This window comes from Pseudoliparis swirei, chromosome 12, assembly GCF_029220125.1.
Source record: "Pseudoliparis swirei isolate HS2019 ecotype Mariana Trench chromosome 12, NWPU_hadal_v1, whole genome shotgun sequence".
Lineage (NCBI taxonomy): Eukaryota > Metazoa > Chordata > Actinopteri > Perciformes > Liparidae > Pseudoliparis > Pseudoliparis swirei.
Window position 1 is genome coordinate 8,522,549 of NC_079399.1, and position 21,693 is coordinate 8,544,241.

General features: G+C 41.6%; 2 protein-coding genes across 4 annotated transcripts; one reads left to right on the forward strand and one right to left on the reverse strand.

Annotated features, from left to right (window-relative positions):
- Positions 1-30: 30 nt before the first annotated feature.
- Positions 31-11,368, forward strand: acss1 (acyl-CoA synthetase short chain family member 1). Its single transcript, XM_056428052.1, has 14 exons — positions 31-382; positions 628-724; positions 805-1,004; positions 1,652-1,827; positions 2,366-2,518; positions 3,189-3,336; positions 4,701-4,838; positions 5,683-5,775; positions 9,204-9,316; positions 9,814-9,940; positions 10,064-10,191; positions 10,575-10,638; positions 10,738-10,859; positions 10,927-11,368. The coding sequence occupies exons 1-14, from the start codon at positions 70-72 to the stop codon at positions 11,098-11,100; spliced, it is 2,046 nt and encodes a 681-aa protein (XP_056284027.1). The 5' UTR covers positions 31-69; the 3' UTR covers positions 11,101-11,368.
- Positions 11,199-18,773, reverse strand: abcd4 (ATP-binding cassette, sub-family D (ALD), member 4). 3 transcript variants are annotated; one of them, XM_056428054.1, is made up of 19 exons: positions 18,462-18,773; positions 18,085-18,175; positions 17,677-17,804; positions 16,322-16,461; positions 16,014-16,130; positions 15,515-15,640; positions 15,083-15,133; positions 14,775-14,869; positions 14,566-14,687; positions 13,993-14,084; positions 13,788-13,877; positions 13,423-13,628; positions 13,135-13,226; positions 12,978-13,014; positions 12,832-12,881; positions 12,472-12,524; positions 12,306-12,382; positions 12,002-12,117; positions 11,199-11,694 (listed from the first exon to the last, which is right to left on the reverse strand). In XM_056428054.1, exons 2-19 carry the CDS (start codon positions 18,116-18,118, stop codon positions 11,602-11,604), a joined length of 1,719 nt encoding a protein of 572 aa, XP_056284029.1. In that variant the 5' UTR covers positions 18,119-18,175; positions 18,462-18,773; the 3' UTR covers positions 11,199-11,601. The 3 variants fall into 3 exon arrangements, with proteins under 3 accessions (XP_056284029.1, XP_056284028.1, XP_056284031.1); XM_056428053.1 differs by having other exon boundaries at positions 18,085-18,203; XM_056428056.1 differs by lacking the exons at positions 14,775-14,869; positions 16,014-16,130; positions 16,322-16,461; ... (1 more) ...; positions 18,085-18,175; positions 18,462-18,773 and having other exon boundaries at positions 15,515-15,604.
- Positions 18,774-21,693: the final 2,920 nt, after the last annotated feature.

The window sequence follows — 21,693 nt, forward strand, 5'->3', positions numbered from 1 at the left end:
GACTTCCCAAGTGATCAGTAACTCCCCCAAAACTCTCTTCGCATAGCACAGAATACTTCCACGGTCGTTATGTGGCTGCCTGGCGGATGCACTTCAAACTACATGGTTGCTCACTTTCGTCGTCGGCTCTTCAAATCTTATTTACGTGTTTTGGGTCGACGGAGATGCAACGTCACGGCGTTCATGCCGGAGGCTGCGGGGTTCGACGGCGTGTCGGACCGCTCGGCTCTGCAGGAGTTCTCCGTCTCCAACAGCGATACCTTCTGGGCCGCCGCGGCGCGTCACAGGCTGACCTGGATCCGTCCTTTCCACACGGTCCAGGACTGCGACCTGAGCCGGGGGAGAATCAAGTGGTTTGAGGGAGGACAGCTGAACGTGTCCGGTGAGATATACATTTAATTAGATTTAAATAACTGCATTTGGAGGTTCTAAATTAGAGGCAGGATTTTATGCTGCTTTTTGAGAAACTCTTAATAGAAAAACGTAGACAGCGAAGGCATTATAACAGTCTCTCGGTGTATAGCTACTGTGTTTTCAAAGTATCTTGAACGCAACACGTTAGCGTGGCAGATAATGGGAAGTGTCCTTTCTGTGTGTGTGTGTTTGGTTGACTTGTTGCACATGCAGTAAACTGCCTGGACCGCCACGTGCACACCTGCCCAGAGAGGGTGGCTCTGATCTGGGAGAGGGATGAATCGGGGTCAGAGGTCAAAGTCACCTACAGGTCAGCAGATCGATGTGTGTGTGTGGTGTTCCTCCTCCTTTCGCCTCATGTGGTGTAGTTCAGTGATACTTCTTCAACAGGGAGTTGCTGGAGATGACATGCCGCCTAGGCAACCTGTTGAGACGGCACGGCGTGAAGAGAGGGGACACCGTGACCATCTACATGCCCACCTGCCCTCTGGCTGTGGCGTCCATGTTGGCCTGCGCCCGTATCGGTGCAGCACACAACGTGGTGTTCGCAGGCTTCAGTGCTGAAGCCCTCGCTGAGCGAATCCGAGACGGTGAGACGGTTTGACTGGCCTGCGGACGCTCAAGTGGCCGCATGGGAATTCAAGGACCATAAATTTAAGGCTGAACTCATATTTTATGTTATTGATCAAAAGGCGGTGTAATGTGAGAAGCAGTCGCTTGTCGTGAGGACTCCTCAGAGGGTAATCGCACACACTCTGCAGTTCCCTTCAGCTTTACTGAGCATTTAGTGCCTTTCAGCTCATTGTTGCAACTTAAATGATGTGGTTCTGTTAACCTTGCATCTCTCAGCAGCTTTCTTTAGTGAAAAAGCCCAAATAAAACCTTGAACACGACTTGCTCGGCACCAAACAGACGAGCCAACCCGATAAGCCGGGGAATATAATATGTCAGTCCTTTGTTAATGGTGGTGTGATACAACCCAACACAATAATGTTGAATTTATATCTGTCATAAATAGAGTTTGTTAAACTTCTAAGTATTCAATTCAATTCTATTCAGTTTATTTGTATAGCCCAATTTCACAAATTACAAATTTGTCTCGGAGTGCTTTACAATCTGTACACATAGACATCCCTGCCCCAAAACCTCGCATCGGACCAGGAAAAACTCCCAAATAACCCTAGTATGATAACTATTCAAGTCAGCAGTCTGATTTTCATGTGCATCACATTCTCAGCCCAGTCCAGCACCGTCATCACGGTGAACCAGGGCGTCAGAGGAGGCAAAGTCAGCGAGCTGAAGAAGACGGTGGATACGGCCGTTCAGAGCTGCCCGGGAGTACAGCAGGTGTTTGTTGCCATGAGAACAGAGACTCCGGTTGCCATGACAGCCAGGGATGTCGCCATGGAGGAGGTGAGAGATCAGACCAATCGGATCTTGATTAAGATATTAATGCCAACAGCGGAGGACTACAACTGCACGGTGTCACCTTTCCCAGAATAAATGGAGATTAAAACATGTTGCCGTTGCGAATGAGTCTGTTAAAATGTATTCAATAGACTAACCGATCTGAATCAGCTAATCTGTTGAATTGAAAGTTAATTCTTGATGTTGGAAACAAAGGTTGTCTTAACAGTTGCATCATCAGGTCCATTAGTAGATGTGCTTTTTAAGCATGCCACAAGCTCTTTCTCTGCAGAGGACAAATGGAAACCGTAAAATAAACATTTACATGATATCAAACAATCTCCATCTGCTGTAGAAGTTCCTGTGATGAGTTGGAAAGCTACTGAATGGAGTTTGTGTTGAGGTTGCTCTGTCATCTTAATGTGTCATCACTAATCCCAATCCCTTCATGCCTGAAACAAATGTTCTCTTCAAGCAGCTTCAAAAGTCAGGTTGTGTTGCACCATGATTCAAAATATACAACAAAAGTCCTGATGTCCTACAGGAGATGCTAAAGGAGGATTTGGTGTGTGAGCCAGCCGCCATGAACAGCGAGGACGTCTTGTTCCTGCTCTACACATCAGGCAGCACCGGGAAGCCCAAAGGCCTCGTCCACACTCAGGCCGGATACCTGCTGTACGCTGCGCTCACACACAGGGTAAACACCCACCACGGCCTGCATGATCACAACGTGTGAAGAGACCAGAAGGAGGTCCATAATAATCCAGTGTCTGACCATTTGTAGAGGAAATCTCAGCCTGATCACAGCAGATTATTGAGGAGATTTAAAAAAAATTGTGCTTTTGTTTAAGCATGATTCATTTGTGTAAAGTTGTTATTTTTTGTTAATTATCAAGATATATGAACTACACTTGAAGCTTGAAAAGGGTTATTTAAGAGTATTAATACACGTCTGGTTAGATCGGGGCGGTTGCTCGGCCGCCGGTGATGCAGCTTTCCCAACAACCGCTCATCCAAACAACTTGACACTTGACACGGTGCTTCCCCGGGTCTTGGGCGATACGTCCGCCAAGCGTCAAGGAGCCCAGAATGAACAAACGTCTGTCGAGAAAATGACGAATGAAATGTCCCGTAGCTCTCAAGAGCTCACACTTGACATAGCACATCCTCAGGTCTGCAGCAACACACCCGCCAAGTCTAAAGTCCATCGGTTTTACAAGAAAATCAAAGGAGGACAGACATGCAGCACTAATAAAACACACAGAAAGAGACTCCTTCCATTTTGGTCGGATAAAAGGAAACAAAATACCATTTGTTCTTTTTCTATCCTTCCCATTCGTCCCATCCCTCTTCCCTCTCGTTACCAGTATGTCTTCAACTACCATGACGGAGATGTATTCGGCTGCGTGGCAGATATTGGTTGGATAACCGGACACAGCTACAGTGTCTACGGGCCTCTTGCCAACGGGGGAACCACTGTCCTGTTCGAGAGCACCCCCATTTACCCCGACCCAGGTATGAACATCAGCTAATGTAGGAATGTATTCGACTCGTCCTATTCTTAAACAAAAAGACAACTCTTCTGTCATTGCAACTTTTTAAAATAATTGTACGATATTTCCACAGTAAAACCTTCAAAGCTGTCGTATGTTCACCTTTGTCAGCTCCACTGGTATCATCATTCTTATGGTTATGTGGTTGGATAAAATGTTAGGTGTCAGTGTGCAGTGTGTTCTCAAACATCCGCTAAGTGTTCCTGTCCTTTTCCAAGAGCTCTGCACTCTCATGTCTTTGTCTATGAATAACTGTTTACAGTTGAAGTTGAACTTGGCCATACCTTCCACACTAAAATTAGGACTTGTGTATACATAGGAGTCGGGACACATACTGTGCGTCATGTGAGTCAGCACACACACCTGGTTATCTTCACGGTGAAACTAGAACGCCCCTTCCAGTCAAAGTCTTAGTTCTCAGGCGACTGCTTCACCCTAATCTAGAGGTCAACCATTCAAATTCAGCTATGTTAGGGAGAATTTTTCCATGCGAAGGTCCAGAACATCACACAATAATAATAACAATAACGTCTCATTTCCGCTAGGATTTATGCCAAATGTATTGTAAGTAGCCAACAGTTGTATTAACGTCTGCATGTAGTCAACATCTGAAATTAAATAAATGAATAATATCTAAACAATATTTATTGTCAGATTTCAAATTGAACTGGATTAATTACATATAATACATACTCTTATAATAAATACATGTTAAAGTTTCAAGTAAAATAAAGGCTGGATAAAAAATAAATAAATACAGAAAACAATTGAAAAATGGGACTCTTAAAATAAAGTAAATATGAACTGAATTATCTGGTGCGCAGGAACTTCAGTTGTGGTTCTTGAAACCACTTGTTGCAATATGACCGACGTTTCTCTTTTCCAGGTACGCCATGTGAAATGACCTCTCTCTCTCTCGCTCTCTCTGACCCCTGCCCTAATGTCTACATTCTGATTCAGATTCTCAGTTTCCTCCATCACATTGTGGAATATCTCTTTTAACCCTCCTGTTACCTTCACATTTACTAACATATTTTACCCTCGGGGTCAATTTGACTCCAGCAATTAAAACCTCCAGAAAATTATTAGAATTAATATTGCTTCCCAAGTTTAAGTGTGAGGTACTTTATGTTTGTTTGTTGACTACCTAAATAGCCCTTTAAATATATAAAAAAGTTGATATTTCTTATATGTTTGACAGTGAAAAACAGCCTGGCGTCAAATTGACCCCAAAGAACACCGACATTAAACATTGAATGGGGTCAAATTGACCCTAAAGGTAACAGGAGGGTTAAACATGCTGATTTCGGCACCTTGTGTTCACAGGAAGGTACTGGGAGATGGTGCAGCGGCTGAAGATAAACCAGTTCTACGGGGCGCCCACAGCGATCCGCCTGCTGCTCAAGTACGGAGACGAGTGGGTCCACAAGTACGACCGCTCCACCCTCAAAACTCTGGGCTCTGGTATGGCAAACACGATACTTTTAAAGACTGTTCTGGGCACAAGAGATAAGATAATGGAAAATAGTTTATTTTTAAACATCTACAACAATTCAGTTTTGACCTACCATTCTTACACACAGCTGTGCATGGAAACAGCTTTTATAATTCAATAGATATATAGATTATAGTAGGACGTGGACACATGTGGCTATCACTCTTTTGGTTGTACATGTGGTTTCATTGTTGGATTATGATGGATAATGACGAGCAAAATGTTACAATCCCTGTAATTATGGCCACAAATATACCTCGATTGTAAACTGGAAGTTTAATGTTTATTTCTAATCATGTGTTCGTGATTTCAATTTGAAAATTCAGAAGAGCTAATGTCAGATAGGTATTTCAGTGCAGCATCACTCACAGTTCATTGTATTTTTTTCAAGGGCTGATGGTTGATAAATGTAAAGGCTTTGATGTAATCACGTATCACGGCTCTAGTCCTACTTTGTAGTGACTATATTTGTCTGGAATACCATTTTTTTACTTTGATAAGTTAGCATGCATTGAGTTGTTTTATGTCAACCAGCTTAAACTAAGCTTAAATGAAGCTTATCCTGAAAGTATATTGAAAGTCAAGCCTCTCTGGAATGTCAACATGCAATTACAGCATACCAGGAGATTACATGCTGACGCACGCACACACACACATACACACACACCTGTTCCCTTACATCATGTTGGGTTAAAACACGAAGCTTACCATTAAGAATATAACTCCATAAGTAGAAAGAAAATGCATTGAAACCAGTACAAATATAATTTAGGACTACATTATCGGATTAAAGTTGTTCTTCTCTGTCTGCAGTGGGTGAGCCCATCAACACTGAAGCGTGGGAGTGGTACCACAGAGTGGTTGGGGAAGGACGCTGCCCTGTGTTGGACACCTGGTGGCAAACAGGTGGGAATTCACAGAAGTGTGGAACTTATGAGCTAATGCTTATTAACGCTAACACGATTTAAACCACATTAGCCAGGTTTCCATCTCAAGTCATTGCTAATTTTAACAGAATAAAGAGAAAACTGCTAAATAAATGCTTGTTTCCATCCACTACACTTATAGGATTATGATGTGTTTGTTCACCATGAACAGCAGAGCGTGGTGCCAATTCATTACCATTAAACCAATATATCACTTCACAGACTGTTTACATTAAGAAGTGTTCGACGTCGCATCTTCTTTATTCAACAGTCACCGTATCGTTGGAGGAATTTGTCAAATTATTAATCAAGAAATGTATTCATGATCATTTTTATAATCAGCTGGGTCATTTGTCAAAGTTGAAATCTCTTTAACCAGAAAATTGTGAGTGATTTATTCCTCTTAATACAGATTTATCAAATGTATTTATCAATGAACTTTGTTCTGACTCGTGCTCTCACTGGAGCATTTCATTGCTTGTTGGGGTCAGTAACTCTTCCTTGAACACAGCGGTCTTAAAGGGAAAGAACAGTTGGCTCCAGCTCTCTAACAATACCAGTGTTACATAACATGCCTGCAGCCGTGTGGAGCAATACATTACGTCTCCGTTGGCTCTGGACTCCCACATCACACCACAAGTTTTCTTCCCTGAGTACAACATCTGATTTCAGTATCAGAGGCGTGAACTAAATCTCAACTTCAACCTTTTTTGCTTAATTTGGAATAAAAATACAGTCACTATTAACACTATATGATGTTACACCAATATATATATATGTACATATACTAAATGTGTCATTCCTGATATGTTAAAAAACAAGACAATATATGAATATCATAGTAAGAAAGACAATAATTGAGCAATATTGGACTTAACCTTTGAACTTCCCTAAAATGTGGACGAACTAAACAAGACATTTGAAGACAAGTTGTATTATTTTATGACATTTGAGGCAAAACAAATGAATGGTAAAAATAATTGACACGTCAATCGACAGTGAAAATAACTGATTAGTTGCAGCCCAAATATTTTGGGTCAAAACTATAAGAGTGCAGAAAAAGAAAAGGTGGTCATACCCAGATATATCTGGATATATCCGTCTTTCATCCATGGTTTTGATTGGTCAGAAAGCTAACAGAAGACAGTCTGATTGCAGATGTTATGGCCGTAGATGCCAAGAGCCACGTCACAAAATGGAGAGACTCAGATCTTTGTGATACTTCCCACGACCACACAAGTCTCTATGGTTTGATTGTATCCTGACCTCCCTCCAAACCCACGGCAAATGTAAATTCTGTCTTTTCTTCATATTAAACACAGGAAAATAGAAAGTATAACTTTGTAAAAAATAAGATTTCTAAAAGTAATTGCATAGTTATCTTGATACATTCTTCCATCTTGAATGATTTGTATTCAAGATACCAGAGTGAAATAGAAACAATATACAACAGTATATTTATTGATACTTAATAAGTAAATTGTGGCAAAATACATTAGTGACCGTATAATTACAGTAATTGGTGTGACACATCAAACTTGTCCTTTCTCTCTAGATTACCGCTGATGTCACTGAGAAATAACAACTATTCCCTTTCTAAAGTAGCTGATGATGGTATATCATGACAACATGTTTGAAATCAGCTGGTTTCACTAATATATTACGTTTCACAGACTGACACTGCGTTTTATCTTCAGTCCCCCAAATTAAATTAAGTGATGACCAAATGGAGCAAAGCTGCCTTAATTATCATACAAATGGTTCAAATCTATAATTAATAGATGATAATTAAACATCAGAGCATCATGAGTTTGATAATAACAGACACAGATATGACCCAAATACCCTACTTCAGTAAAAAGGATTATATTATTTTCCTGGACCAGTGTTTCCAATTAGGACTAAGTGGCATTATTCATAAATGCCATTTGGTTGATCTGGGAGCAAGTAGCCGGTTTAGAGAGAAAATTAGATTGTGATCCGCTGTTGGCATACGGCCTCCGTGTTGGATCATACAGGACTAGAGAGGTGAGAGGATGCAGAAGGACTTGAGGTGAAAAAACAAACGTATTTTAGATGTCCAACATATGAGCGAAGGTCACATAGGAATATGCATACATAAAACAAAATATATTTTCCATCTCACTTCCAGATACAACTTCAGCATTACTGATAATGATCCCTTCAACACTCGTACAGGAGTCATTTTCTACAAGTTGTCATTCTTAACCTATTTAAATTTAAAGGAGAGGATTACAATATTATGCATTAAACAATTTTACCATACTCTGAAAAAAAGTCTAGTATATTGAAAAAGTCATACTAAAAGTGTCAAATAATTTTTTTTAAGTCATATAGTATGTTGAAAAAAGTCACAAATATTCAGCGAATAGTAGGTTCGAAAAAGTTGTAATGTATTAAGTAAATAAAAGTCATAGTTAAAAAGGATTAACTTTTACGTTATTAAAGTTTACGATTTTATTGTATAGTATGTCAAAAAAAGTCATAGCATAGTATGTTAAATTTAATGCAAAAGTAATTATATAGTGTGGTTAGAAATATAAGCAATCAACAAAAATGTTCCCAGGTTTGTCTCTGGGTGGTGACATCTCATGAAGTTTGAGGCCGATCAGACTCACTTGCCACATTCCCCTTCTCCCAAAACAAGTCATATGAAGTGGAAACATACTGCACACATAGGAAAGGACAGTGGACCTGCATTCCCCTCTGACCACTACGGTCCATTTAAGTCAAATCGGTCAAGACATCAACGGAAGTATTTACGTCACCGTTTAAACCATTGCATCATTTAGTGACAAATCAAGAATTATACTATTCTCAAATGGGGAACCACTTCTTTACCCTTTCTAAACGTTTACGACAGCCCTTATTTATTTTGGAAGTGGCTCAACTGAAAAGTGTCGATTTTTTGGAGGGGAAAGATTTTCGATTTTTTAAAAATTTGAACAACGGTTGCTGATGCTATTGTGGGATCATCGGCTGTGCCCTACTTAATAACGGGTCCGCCGCTTCCAGCGCGGTTGCCACCACCAGGCGGATTACCAGAGTCCCTGATGTTCATGCAAACCTCATTTCATTTACTTAGTATGGCTGATAGTTCCACAACCTACATGATTCAATGTATGACGGGCATATAGGTTAGTTAACTCTATCATTTACCCCCCGCAAATATATAATAATTTGAATATAACTGATGTTATCTTTAGGAGAATCCAATGGGGTCAGGGCTGAGGGCCGCAGAGTAGGGAAGTTAGACCAATAATAATTGCAAAAAACTGACAAACACTTGGTCTGTTTTGTTCTTTGAATGAGATTTATTGACAGTAAACTTGTTGTTGTTGATAGAATAGCAACTTTAAAATGTGCCTTGTTTTGCTGTGTTCATAGAGACAGGTGGCATCTGCATCACCCCAAGGCCATCAGAACCAGACGCAGAGATTGTCCCAGGAATGGCGATGAGACCTTTCTTTGGCATTAAGCCCGTGCTCATGGACACTGAGGTGTGTGTGTGTGTGTGTGTGTGTGTGTGTGTGTGTTCCCTGAAAATGTTGGATGGCTGGGAACGGCCTGGAGCGAGGGTCAGATTAGGATTATAAAACATTCACCAGCTGTGTCACTTTTGATACCCACCCTGCTCCCACCCATCAGTCCCAGTCTGTTCATGCTAAACTCCCTTTTACAAATCTGTCATACTTTGTGGCTGTCGCAGATGATTTTTTAAATGCACAGATTGGGCCGACAGTTGGAGTGGCGGCTTATCTCTCGTCCTTGCTCATCAAAAACACCGTATTCTAAGTAATATTCTGTAGGTTTTGTTTCAGTCTTGTCTAGTTGTTACATTATCACACAATGCTTCAAATGACATGCACTTTAAATATTTGTTGTGCTCCAACCAAAATCCTTATTTCATGAGATCGATGTATTACTTTTTATTTATAATTTAGCTGTTCTTGTTTTCCTGCGTTCACATTATCACTCGTCTTAATATTGTTTTCAGGGAAAAGTGCTGACGGCCAACGGCGTGTCAGGAGCTCTGTGCATCGCTCAGCCCTGGCCCGGCATGGCCCGCACGATCCATAACAACCACCAGAGATTCATTGAGACCTACTGTCTGCCTCACCCTGGTACAGAATGATGTCTTCAGGATAACAAATACTCGCTACTTTTAGGGTTTAATTACTTTTTTAAAAATGTTATTTATTTTGCGAATTCAAAATCTCAGTCGTTCCAACTCTTTGTTCCAATAGGTTACTTCTATACTGGGGACGGCGCCTATCGCTCTAAGGAGGGGTATTACCAGATCACTGGCCGCCTTGATGATGTCATCAATGTGAGCGGTCACAGGATTGGGACGGCAGAGATAGAGGACATTTTGGTACGGGCAACCAATAGAATAGAAGATGGTACTAACGTTAGCTTACGAGCACGCTATGGAAGCATTGGTCTCACCTTTTCTCAAACTCACAATAGTTCTACATTGTTGGACAAGTGGAAGTTTGGTAGCTGTGAAAAGTCAAAACATTTTCTAAGGACCATGACATGTAATCTACATTATTTATAAATGTTTTTTTGTTTTGCATAGGCTGTAAAATTTAACAACGGTTCTCAAAATGACTGATATGGAGTTCAATACATGTGGATATAATTATATTCCAAAGTAATAAAACAATTAGACATTTGAGTAACATTTATATTTGATTTAGTAGTTAAAAATGTCTTCCCATAAAGTGTATGGATGAACTCTGATTTCTGTAACAGAATCAATGCTCTGCAGTGGCCGAGTCCGCCGTCATAGGATACTCGCATGACCTCAAAGGACAAGGTGAGCAAGAAATCTTTTGTCAGTTAAAAAATTTGAGTTTTTACAGTGCTTAAGTACAATATTAAAAAACACTCGTATTAAAAACTTCTTTGTCGCCAGGGGTTTACGCCTTTGTGGTGCTAAAAAAGAACGTGGTGGTTCAAAGCGCTGACCTTTGTCAGCAGCTGAGCAACATGGTATCTAAAAAGATCGCCAAATACGCCTGTCCAGACTTCATCCAGGTAGGTCCGCCTGACCGTCTCAGTTGATCGTTAACTCGTCCCGAGGCTCATTGTGTCGTTCTCTCAGTTCGTCCAGCGGCTGCCAAAGACACGCTCAGGGAAGATAATGCGCCGGGTGCTGCGCAAAGTGGTGGAGCGTGATTTGGACGGGTTGGGTGACCTCAGCACGCTGGAGGACCCCGTAGCAGTTCAAGAGATCATCCAAGGTCACTGTGACCTCTGTGGTAAACAACAACCATGAAGATGCAGTTCCTGGAAACACTTTCATTTAAAAATGAGGAAGATGGAAGTGATACTGACACATGTGCAATTGCATCAAACTATTTTAAAAAGGCCAAATATGGGATTATTTTTATTGTACATATGACATTTTTGTGAAATCAGGTAAACAACTTTTTAAAACTATGTATAACCCACAGATGTGCTGTCCACTTGATGTGAAAAAGTGATTGTAAACATAATGCAATGAACAAATGTAATCATAATGCTATAAAAAAAACGTAAATGTGCGTATGGAAAGATTCAAATGTCCTTTTCTGATTTGTTGTGATGATTCCAAACCATTTGGGTCCAGCTCTGCCTAAACGTTGCATGAGGACAGCTCTCCTGAATTCCTCAGTAACACCAGTGCTCAGTATCACGGTACTTTAACAGCCAGTCCCTGCGGTGGAGTGTGTCATGTCCTCGTCTCCCACACTGAAGCTCACTGCATGTCCACAATGTCAAAGAAATGACCTTGAAGTCACAGTTCTTCTTCGAGGCTCTTGGTGCCTCCTTTTAACTTGGTTAACTCCCACAGGCCTCCTCCACAGAGTTTCAACTGGACATCGTGGTACTGCAACAACAACAAAACAAGTTAATGTCAAGAAGACACAGTAGAGGTCAAATCTATGTAATAGTGAAACCAAATAAGCATGGACTTAAAATAAACACACAACTTTGTACTGTTGTGAGATGATTCAGAGAATCATGGAGTGAATAATGCAATTCTCCAGGCACTACGCAGAATTGTCTATATAGGACACGATATGAGATACGCAAGTTAAACAATTCCATTAAATTGTTTCTCCAATAGTAGTTTGAAGTCAGATTGTCCAGTTTCATGCGGGACATGATGGGTGTGTGTTCTCGGTCGGCAGTACCTTCTCCAGGCTGCTGCGATGGCCCAGACTGACCAAAGTCATGCCGAGGCGTTTACAGGTCCGGTACAGCTGAGCTTCTGCCTCCTCCGTCAGAGCGCTGGTGGCCTCGTCCAACACTGCAAACAAAAAAAGATAACTCAATATGTTGAACAAAATTCCTGTTTGGGTCACCTCTAATAGAGGACAGGATGAAACTGCAAATTATAAACATGAAATGTAGTCGTGGCTAGTTCCCCTGCATCCCAAAAGGTCTTGCATCCTCAGATGCTTTATGAATAAATTACAGAAATCATAAACAACACACCTGCATATTTGGGCTGCAGGTAGAAGAGACGAGCAAAGCAGAGACGCTGCATTTCCCCTGGAGACAGAACATCGTACCTGCAGAACAAAACCAGTTCAGATTCTGCATCATTGTGTTGCACCTGAGGACTAAACAGGTTTATCCCTTCCCTTCTTGTTCCTCTTACCAGTTCCATTCCACCTTTTCATCCAGCCCGCCGGTCCGCTTCAGGAGACCAGACTGGAGCACAGATAGGTGTGATTTAGGATTAGTGTTTGTTCAAATTCAAAATAGTGGCATCAGTGGTCAGCAGGTCCGTCTTTCAATCAGAGGATTGGCGGTTTGATTCCCGCCCTAGTGGATGTGGCCTTGAGCAAGACACTTAACCCTGAATTGCTCCCCGTAGATGCGTCTGTTGTATGACTGTAAATCGCTTTGGATAAAAGCGTCAGCTAAATGAAATGTAATGGTTAAATATGCAATGGAATAAATTATTTAGCAAAACAAAATTAAGAATTAGGTTGAAAATAAATATACTGCCACTCACCACTCCAGCTAGTTCCAGGAATTGTATAATTCTGTCATCGTCCACTGGCCCTGGAAAAAAGCAAACTCAGATTATGACCATCAGTAATTTAGACGACCAATAATATCCAACTGCATAATGAATAAAGAGTTCAGTCAGAGTGATACCTGATGCAGGGTAAATATCCTTCAGTGGATAGATAACCTTTGGGAAAAAGGGATTTTGATAGATTTGAGAACTTTGGATATCATCATCTATACGTAAATGTAATAAGTTAAAGGCTTTATAGAGAAACATAAAACATTTTTTTTAAAAGACTGCCACCTGTTCCCGCAGTGTGCCATCGGTCAGGTAAGGTTTCTGTGGCAGGAAGAGTGTTCCTCTGGGCCCGAAACATGTGGTCATGTGGACAAAACCTGAGGAGACGGGTGACGGTTATGAGGCTACTTATGAGAACAACGTGTGCTCCAGTCTTTCCCGTTTCCGGTTGTATTATTATTACGACAAGCTAAACCTTTTCATCGAGCTCTTTTTCCGTCATATCGCTCACATTACAATCAAACATCATTTTCTTTCACTCGGTCGACAGCCTCCCCCTCGCTGCTCCCTCACCGCTGTGTGCCTCCCAGAGTCGGTTGAGGACCCTCAGTAGTGACGTCTTGCCGGTGCCCGTGTTCCCCACCACCAGTAGATTGGTTCCCTGGCTGATTTTCAGACTCAGATTCTCCACCAGCAACTTGTCAGAGTAAGGAGATTTGTATGAAAGATTTTCCAGGATGAAGGCGGTGTCCGCAGGGCCCGCATGGACATTGAAGTCACTGTATGGAGAAAACAAATATACAAAATTTAAAAAACATATGGAGGCTGAAAAGGTTTGTTACAAGCACTCAATATAATTTGCCATCTTCTTTGATATTTTTAATCCAACTATACTTTTTGTGCAGCAGAGATCAAAAAGAGGTAGTGCTCACACAAACCTGTCAAAGTTGTAGCTTTCCCCCGATGCCGGGTCGTAGTCACACTGCTCGCGTAGGATGTCATCCATCACCTCCCTCAGCTCCCCAATCCTGACCGCAACCCCCACACCAAGATTTCAGTGATAGAAAAGGTGGATGGCATGCATGTAAGCGGCTGTCATCATCCGTTCTCCAGGGAAGTGAATTTAAGTATGCAGTGTGATACCTGTGGGTGTATCCAGCCACATCGGACAGAGTGGTTGACAGGTCTATTAGCTGCGTGAAGCCATTTATCAAGTAGATGCACACAAAGGCGTTCTGAATATGAACAAGGAGAGGGAGACCCAGAGCAGAGAGTAAGTAAGAGACAAGATTAATGAAAGAACACAAAAGGCAGCAACAACCAGGCACATAAGACGAGAGGAATTTAATACAGCCGAGGAAGAGAGGTATTCAAGCTCAGCATGGTGTGTAAATCAGAAGAGAAAGCCTTTGCTGCCACCTATTGGTGACATTAGCAACACGTTCACGTTTAGCCAGTCTGATGGCAAACATTTAAAAACCTGCCATCTATAAACTAAACTCTGAAGAAAAGGTACCAGGAGCACATTTAGATTTCATGATTTATTTATACATGTATATATATAAATAAAGACTAATTGATTCCACTTTATCTTACTTTATGAAAATAAAAAGATTAATTGTTTTTTTATCTCTATTAAGGGTTCTTATCTTTTAAGTCAAGAAGGGTGCAGTTCTTAAGAAATTAAAGTAGGAGGGACGGAAAGGGGACGCTTACCTTACTGATGAGTGCACTGAGCTCCCCAGGAGGGAGACCATTGTAGATACCAGTGAAGATTGGGATGGCGATGATGATGTAGCTGAGGTAACCTCCAAGGTAGTCAAACGTGTTCACCCCGACTGAGAGGACAAGTCAGAGATTAATAGGTTGACTCAAAGCAATGCGGGATGTGAGCCTGTGAGTGGGGAGGTGTCGGATGTTCTCACTATAAAGCCAGAGCTCTTTGTTTATGAGACTCTTCTGAGTTTCTAACAGAGTCTGCAGCCTGCGGTCGGTCCTCATGTGCTCCACTTTACCGGCTCTGAAAACACAGGCCGCAGCATTTCGGCCAACTTGTACCCTTTTTTTATGATTTGGTGAGTCAGAATGATCAGACTAATCACAGTACGCCATACTCTCTCTGGAGGCTGTGTGGTTATGATTGGCAGAATTATGCAGGCAGGATTCAGTCACATGACATGGTCAAATAAATGAGATAAGATTGACCGTGGTGTATAACTTGTTTGTGCCTCACCTGTAAAAAGCTGCAGACTCTGCATTGACACGGATCTGCATGTGCTTAAATCTGGAGATACAAAAACATATACACTTCTGAAAAAGAAAACACAACTCGACACAAACTGTTCCCCGTCAACACATCATCCAATTGTTTTTACTTGTGATAGTTGGAATAAATCCCTCTTTCAAAGCGGACACACATCCTGTGTTATTTCCCCAAAACAAAAGGCATGAAGCCAAAGTCTACCGAAACTTCCCCTGAACAAAGGACAAATTTCCTTAAAAACACAGGATTTGCGTCCCATAACGCTGGCGAAATACTCTGCCACTCTAAAGTTCAGGTAAACACGTCTGAGTCTATCATGTTTGTCTGTCAGTGCACATTCTTCTTGACAAAGACACTTGTTTGTCAAGTCTTGATTCACCGTGACGTACACACTGAACTTACCTGAAGTCACCCTCCAGTTTTTCTTGCTCAAACAGAGTCGATACAATCGGCCCCATGAGGATTTTATTGGCGATGGTCCCAATCACAAAGTAGCCAAAGATACTCACAGGACCAATCCAGCCGGTGCTACAAAGCAGAGCAACTTCATTTATATTACAACAAAGGGAATTCAGAATGCTTTGCATGAGGTACTAAAACAACGTGAGAAAGTGATCGAGTAGGAAAGTACATTCAAACTTAATGAAGTGGAATCAAATGAAAGACCCTGAAGCCTACAAAAGATAATATGCAAATAAATCAAAGTAATTTTGCTGCAGTTAGAGTGCAAAAATAGAGCATCACATTTAACAAAAAGTTGCAGCAGAGAGGATCAGACACAGAGGCTGTAATAACATGATGTATTCACAGATCACAATGCACGTCCCTGATGACGCTTCAACGACAGAGGAGGCGTTAAATGTGTTAAAGAGTGTGGCGTATGGGTGCGCTACAAACGTACCTATAGAAGCAGTGGTAGCTGTAGTACGCCAGCGTGAACGGAGAGACAATCAAACGACTCGCCATGGTGCTCATCTGCTTACACAGCCGATCTGCATCCTGACTGATCCGCTGGTCTCTGCAAGTTACACGACACGCAAAGACACAACTAATCACATGATCCCTCCTTGTGATGGTGTTACATACATGATATACTTTGCCACGTCATCTTTCAGTTGACAGATTTTGTTGATTTGAAATTGCAATGTATACGTTATTATTCTTAAAAATAGGTCCGAGACGATAAAGAGGAAAAGTAATTACGCTTACGGATTGTCTATTTCCCCTCTGAGAACATTGAGTGTGTAGTAGACTCTGCCCTGGAAGTAGGATGCATGGAGGCTCTCCGTTAGCATCCGCCTCCAGGTAACGTACATCAGATTGCAAATGTACTGGTCGATACTTTTCAACTGGTAGAGAGGAACACACAGAGAGAGAGAGAACATGGTCCGTCAGAGTTAAGTAACAGAGACAATAAACAGTAACTATATGAGGATCCCTGGGAGACTAACCAGTAAACATCGTATGATTCCTCATATTTTAGAAAAGGCCTGCTGTCGCTGTTCAATGAAACACCAATGTGGTCAAAGAAATAAGGTTACGCGTTTGCAATTCCTCCGGTTCAAAATCCAAGTATCACATGTGTGAAAGAAGTAAACTGAACGTGTCAGGTTGTCCTGACCTTGTAAAGTTGCCAATGTTTATTACAACAGCAATACAAACAAAAAAAATACAAAACAGTTTCAGAAATATCCAGCCAGACACATCATGTAGAGTATCAGGAACATTAGAGTGTTCCACATAACTCGTATGTTGAACTCTCATAACATAAAATAAATACTTTACCCACAAAATGATCATTTCTATACAAAGGGCTCACACTGTTTTCTTAACTAACCTAACTTTCTTTTGCCTGCATTCCTCAAAGATAAACAAAGAAGTTTTAATGAATGTAAATAAATGGGGTTTAACCACAGCCAAACTACACAAAACATCTGTGTACAAAGTCTCAAAACTCTATAAGCCAAGTCTCAATTATCCTGTCATATAATAACTACTTCCCAACCTAGTATATAACTGGATAAATGACAATTGGGATTATAATGCACAAATTGGGTAAGGGCATGCGAGTAAAACTAAGTTTTCTTCAAGATTTCAAAGACACATTGGTATGTGATATATGTTCTTTTGTTGGTTGAAGTATTCCTTGAATGATTGTAAGATTAAGTATGTAGAAAGGTTTCTCTGGCATTGCACTGCACAATAACTAACAAGTTCTTCCTAGATATCCTAGACTTCCAATACATGGCGTAATATCATAAAGCTTGATAAGGAATAAACAGATTATCAATAAACTATGTGGAGGTATTGAGTAAAAACATGTGATGATGCATTAATTATTCTTTAAAAATGTTTTTAAAAGTTAAGTAAAAGTAATCTTTGTGTCAATCCCCTAAATACGCACAAGGAAAAATAAACATACAGACACATACTGCCGAGTTAGCACATGTGTGAGAGTCAAATCGTATAAATGACCTCTAAAAGGGTATCTTTCGGTACATTTGGGCAAGTATTATCAGCAGGTTAGTCAACTGTTGCCACCACCGACTGCTCCTTCAACTTACTGTGGAGTTGATCAAGATGAGCACCATCGCTGTGCCCACCAGACTCTGGAAGGCCGAGTAATCTTTGTCTGCCAGCACACTGTAGAAATGACTCGGGAGGACACCCACCTGGTAAATGATTAGCTGCTCTGAGAGCCGGAAGAAAAAAAGAAATGTTGTTGATGGGACAACAAAGACTTGCAGGGAAATTAGGTAACCTTTGAACCAACCTTTGAGCTACATGTGAGATGGGAAGAAGAAAGATAAAAACATAGTATGTGTTGTAATGCCACAAAAGACATTGAATGCATCTCATGAGGTTTCAAGGGAGAGACATTTCATTTGTTGGCCATTTTGAGCCGAATGTGACCATTTACTTCCCCTTACGGCCATGACACCACTCAAATCACCTTTATGAACAGCAGTTACCTGTGAGCGTGACCACGAGCAGCGTCCCAAACATCAGGGCGCTTTGACTGGTCCATGATGGGAACAGGACCTTCTGAATGCTGCAGAGCCTCTGCACAAACGTCCAGTCTAATTTAGGTCTACGCACAGCAACAGACACGCACATTTATATTAGAAAACGACAACATTTGGACCTCATTCACACATTTCGATTCACTTACACGCTGTGGTCACATGATCAACTGTGAGATCATGTGACCATTAAAGTTATAGCATTACGCAAGTTTCACTTTTAAACGTGCCTGCCAGATACAATGTTGCACTAAAGTCACATGGTGCTTCTTTTCCGTCCGACTGCCATCAACAAACACACCTCGCACGCGGAGCTTCAGTCTTACCTCTTGGTCTCTCTGCTATTTGACTTTTCCAAACGAGGCATCCTCCCTCTGAGCTGATGCTTTGTGAAAACTCCTCATGCGTTTCTCGTGCTTGGTTTGAGCGAATTACAGCCCGCAGGTCGAGCTAACTTCAGACTTACGTCCTTAAATCAACGATTAAAACGGCCAGCGACAGGTAACGGGGACAACCGTCACCTAAGCTAGCGAAGGGGAGCTACGAACAGTTATTCTGAACAGAAGGCATTTCCGGCATTATTACTTATCACGGCTGCACTAATTAACGTTAGCTTTAATAGCTGACCATGAACGTTACCTTGCTACTCCACTGTGCGCTGAAGTTAGGCGGATGTTTGGTGGGTGAAAGTAAAAGTCCCAACTTCCGGCGTCCTTTCAAAGTAAAAGGTAGTTTTTACAAGCTTATTTACAAAACCTTTAGTGACATACAAGTAAATACATGCGTGAAAAGCTGCAGACTTTATCAATTCAATTATACGTGGATTTGTTGGCAGAATTTCTTTATTCAATTAAACATGGCTTTATTGGCATACATTTAAAATATGTATATATGTATAAACAATTTATAAACAAGGTTGTCAAAACATCAAAATAAAAGTACACATTAATATGAATATGAATGAGTGCAATCTCTCTTAAAATAAATAAAAGGCTGTTAACTTGTGTGGGTGCCTGAGTGTGCCCCAGTTCAAAGAGCTTGGAGATACTTGAAATGAATAGATCATTAGCTGCTAAATACACAATGGTACAAGATTGAACAGGTAAAGTCAGGCCATGTGCTCACCTCTGTTTAAATTCAATTTCTGGAGCACAGAGAAGACCACTGATTGGACTAGATGTATGGGGGTATGTAGGGTTACGAACCAAATAAATACCCAAAACCTAATCTATATTGTTTAAAGGTTAGGTAGGTAACACACATTGCTAATTTAGTTCAGGGACTAAAACACATGGCACTACACAGTGTGCCTTCCCTCACTATTGACAACAAAAATGAAGTTATTTTGGATTTATGCAGCACATGCAACCTTACATTATATACCAATTTTTAATAGATTTGACCGGCCACCCACACCCCCCAGACCCAGACCTGCGGCTGCTGCCCATCCTGCACCCCCCCTGGACCACTGCCCCCCCCCCCTCCCCTCTCTCCCTCTTCTTCCAGCACACTCCCTTCACCTCCTCCATAGCAGCATTCCACAACCAGCAACCCACCCACTCAACCACCACAGCAACCCACCCCCAGAGGTGAGCTTACCCAGGGAAGAAGGGACTGAGGAGGAGGGAAGGTGAGGAAGGCCTGGTCCCAATCAAATCACTCAAGGCTTCTCAAATCTCTGCAGACCAGCTGTGCGGTTTCAACGGAGCACATCTTCAGCTTGAGAGCTTGAGCTAGAAAGTACCACAGCTATGAAGACGTCCCATGGTAACCCCGGGTACAACCCCACTCAAGACCCCTCCCTCAAACCCTACCGGTGGTGGCATTGACAGCCCTCATGATGAAGACCCTGGAGAGGTCCTGGCCCATCTCATCCCTCCCTCTGGTGAGTTCAGTCTGGACCCCACTCAGTTCACCTACCAATCTGGGCATCTGGTGGATGAAATCGCCTCTCCTCTGGAAGATGCCTCTCTGGCTGGGAAAGGCTGGAAGCTGGGAAGAGTCATGTTCCTCGACTTCCACAGTTCAGCTAACACCTTCAGGCCTTTTGCTTCTGAGACAAGGAGAGGACAGCGGAGAGACCCCCCTGGACTCCCACCTGGATCCTGGACTCTCTGCACCCCGTGCGTCCTCAGTATGTGCGGATACGGGGTGTCCAGGAGCACGGGTGGCCACAAGCAGGAACCGCTCCTTCATCTCCTTCTTCTCTCTCTCCACAACTCTTCTCAACCACACTGGCACCTGCAACTGCAAGCTGCCGGCCTCTGCATGCCATCTCCGACCATCCTCCGATGGAATGCCTCATTTCAGAGGAATACAGAGAGGATGGTGAGGACTTTTGATTAGATGCCAGCAGACAAACGCCTCCAGGTGGTGGTGGAAACCCCGTGTAACCTGGTGGGGGTGGTGAGCATCCGGGGTAACGTCTCCGTGATCCAGAGCATCCAGGTCTAGATCACAAATCTTATAAGTACAACAACCACCAACAACAACCTGATACACTGGTCCGACCACACACATGCACTTTATAAAACAGAGAAGGCACAGAGAGGACTGCCTTGCTGGAGAGAAGACCTTCTTGGGACCTTCTTCACTCTCTGGTGGTTCGACTTGGTGGTTCTGTGCTGGTCTTTCTGTGCAGTGTCTTTGCAGTGCAGCATCACTGGAGATGAGCGGAGGAGAAAAGAAGGCCAGCAGGAAGCGAAGCGTCCAGGCTGATGCGCCCCTCTGGGTGGAAGTGGATGATGATGACAGGATGTCCATGAGATGAGCCACGCCTCACACCCATACACCCACACAGCAGGACACTTGCTCACCGCCCGGCAGTCAAGTCTTCGCATCAGCCCTGATCTCCCACACAGAGGGGTGAGGTCCTTCCTTTCGCCTTTCTGGGGCTACACACAACAAACTGAACGCTGGTTTCTTGACACACTAACCAACTCACTTAGCAGTTTATCACTATCACACACTAACTACCAAACTGCACTACTTTGTTTATATGTACTTTTTATATATATATATTTTGTTATTATTTTATTTATATATATTATATATATATATATATGTTATTATATATATTATTCTTTTTATATATATATATCTATTGATGTTTCTTTTTATGCTTATTTATATACTTTGTTTATATTTTATTATTTTATTATATTGAGCTTATATACTGTGATCCTGTAATTTCCCTTATTATGTAAATAAAGGAATATCTTATCTTATCTTAATTAATCATTGAAACCTATCAATTTATCTGACATTTTATTAATTTTTACAAAGTCAACCTCACTTTCTTCATGCTAAATTGCCTTTTTGGAACAAAGGTTTCACTTGACGTTTTCTATGTTGTTAATAAGACTAATTTCAAATAAAGTTAGTTACATTAATTTCTAATTTCTTTATTCCTTTACGAGAGAACATATGATATTCCCTCTACTCAAACACATATTACACAATGGTCTAAGATCCCACTCATTGATTGATTCAGTCTTCAGGTTCCTTTGTGAGAAAGGTTCACTTCTGAAATTCAAAAAATAAAATGCATTCAAAATG

What these genes read in the sequence shown, in the direction of transcription:
- acss1 (XM_056428052.1), top strand. Translation starts at nt 70, where the DNA reads ATGTGGCTGCCTGGCGGATGCACTTCAAACTACATGGTTGCTCACTTT. An exon ending in CGCTGAGCGAATCCGAGACG is followed by an intron (nt 1,005 to 1,651) that starts GTGAGACGGTTT and finishes TCACATTCTCAG; the next exon opens with CCCAGTCCAGCACCGTCATC. An exon ending in ACGCTGCGCTCACACACAGG is followed by an intron (nt 2,519 to 3,188) that starts GTAAACACCCAC and finishes TCTCGTTACCAG; the next exon opens with TATGTCTTCAACTACCATGA.
- abcd4 (XM_056428053.1), bottom strand. Translation starts at nt 18,502, where the DNA reads ATGCCTCGTTTGGAAAAGTCAAATAGCAGAGAGACCAAGAG. An exon ending in AGAGGGGAAATAGACAATCC is followed by an intron (nt 16,131 to 16,321) that starts GTAAGCGTAATT and finishes TGTAACTTGCAG; the next exon opens with AGACCAGCGGATCAGTCAGG. An exon ending in GAGTCTGCAGCTTTTTACAG is followed by an intron (nt 14,870 to 15,082) that starts GTGAGGCACAAA and finishes CTGTGTTTTCAG; the next exon opens with AGCCGGTAAAGTGGAGCACA.